This window comes from Laccaria bicolor, genomic scaffold (genome assembly GCF_000143565.1).
Source record: "Laccaria bicolor S238N-H82 LACBIscaffold_65 genomic scaffold, whole genome shotgun sequence".
NCBI classification, from domain to species: domain Eukaryota; kingdom Fungi; phylum Basidiomycota; class Agaricomycetes; order Agaricales; family Hydnangiaceae; genus Laccaria; species Laccaria bicolor.
In genome coordinates, this window is record NW_001889936.1 from 141000 (window position 1) to 142842 (window position 1843).

The 1843-nt window shown below is 42.2% G+C and overlaps 1 protein-coding gene across 1 annotated transcript; it reads left to right on the forward strand.

Moving 5' to 3' along the window:
* Positions 1-751: 751 nt before the first annotated feature.
* LACBIDRAFT_314915 (uncharacterized protein) lies at positions 752-1048 on the forward strand (the record flags this gene model as incomplete). The annotated part of the gene is made up of 2 exons (XM_001889282.1): positions 752-863; positions 915-1048. The coding sequence occupies 2 exons, from the start codon at positions 752-754 to the stop codon at positions 1046-1048; spliced, it is 246 nt and encodes an 81-aa protein (XP_001889317.1).
* Between the last annotated feature and the right edge of the window lie 795 nt (positions 1049-1843).

Consider the following 1843-nt stretch of genomic DNA (forward strand, 5'->3'; position numbering starts at 1 on the left):
GCAGGAGCCTAATGAAATATCCTAATGAAAATTCTAAGAAATGGTAATGAAAGTGCCAAGGAGCCTAATGAAATATCCTAATGAAAATTCTATGAAATGGTAATGAAAGTGCCAAGGAGCCTAATGAAATATCCTAATGAAAATTCTATGAAATGGTAATGAAAAAGCGCAGGAGCCTAATGAAATATCCTAATGAAAATTCTAAGAAATGATAATGAAAAAGCGCAGGAGCCTAATGAAATATCCTAATGAGAATTCTAAGAAATGATAATGAAAAAGCGCAGGAGCCTAATGAAATATCCTAATGAAAATTCCTTTGAAATGGTAATGAAAAAGCGCAGGAGCCTAATGAAATATCCTAATGAAAAGTCTCAGAAATGGTAATGAAAAAGCGCAGGAGCCTAATGAAATATCCTAATGAAAAGTCTCAGAAATGATAATGAAAGGGCCAAAGAGCCTAATGAAATATCCCCATGATATCTCATTATCCTTGTCTATAACTTATGAAAGATTCCAGTGATAAATTGAATGAAATAGATGGGCAATCCTAATGAGATGCCTTTCATAAAACCTGTGGCATTATACACAATGGCTCTTGGACAGTTGTCATAGATTAATCATAAAAGTGGTAGCCACCAGTCAACCTATTGCACCGTTCACTTGCGAATTTTCGTCACGCTACCAGAATCACAAGAGACCTGTGCCTTTTGATTGTCGATATGTCTCCATTTCTGACTTCCTCACAAACGTTATGTATAAACCAAATTCTGAAGACATCGTTGAGCGTTTTATGGTCTCAATTGATCATATTGCATTCTTGGGGCAGCAAAATACTTCTACAGCTATTCCGAATACATTGGATAGTAAGTGCTATTTACCTGCCCAACTTTCCGGTTTCATTGATGTTCCCTTAGGTCCCTTTAAGACGCCGCGTCGTGGAAAAAGCCTGATCGACTACAAACGTGGTAGACCATCTACACCAATTACAACTACCATTGTTTCACCTACCACGCCAGCCACTCCGACTCCGGCTCAAGGCCCTCCTTAGGCATTGTCACGGGTAACCCCCGGGTACTTTCGGCCTTACCCGTACCCCTACCCCTGGAAACCCATACCCTCAACCACGGGTACGGGTTTCTGCGGGTAAGGGTACGGGTTCTGGTGGGTTTGGCGGGTTTGGCGGGTCTTACGGGTTTGGCTCCACAGTAAAGGGTCACCATTGGTCGAGGAACGTTCAGAAGCAGTGCGCTTGTGAGGTTGGGTGGGTGCATTGGACGAAGACATGGTGGGAATGGGAGGGATGGTTCGGCGAACGTACTTCCTGTCTTTTAAAAAAATGTTGCGATGATTGGGGGTTACAATGAAGCGGGGAAGGATACACAGATGTGCCGCGTCTCAAGAGTTCGCGGGTCAAAGACACACCATGGGTTCTAGAGTCAGCTTCTAGGCTCAAGGGATTACAAAGGCAGGTCAAAGACACACCGTGTATCGAGGGTATACGCGTCAAAGACGTGCCATGGGTTGTTATCAATTAACTACATCATCTGTGTACGTTACTTTCGTTTTGTAAGGACGAATCAATGTTATTCGTGTATTTGAGAGCAAGTACAGTGTATCATGCCAAAACTAAGTAATGTAAAACTACGTATGATTATACCTACGGCATACCTACTGTAAATACAACGAGAAGGGTGTACATTATGTCTACAGTGTACATAACAACTATACTACATTACTATATAAGCGTGGAGGGGAGAGGGAGTGGAGAAAGAAAGAAAAGAAATGAGAAAGACACTCAAGCGCTATATATCCAAGCCACTTTAGGGCGGGTTTGGGTTTAGGG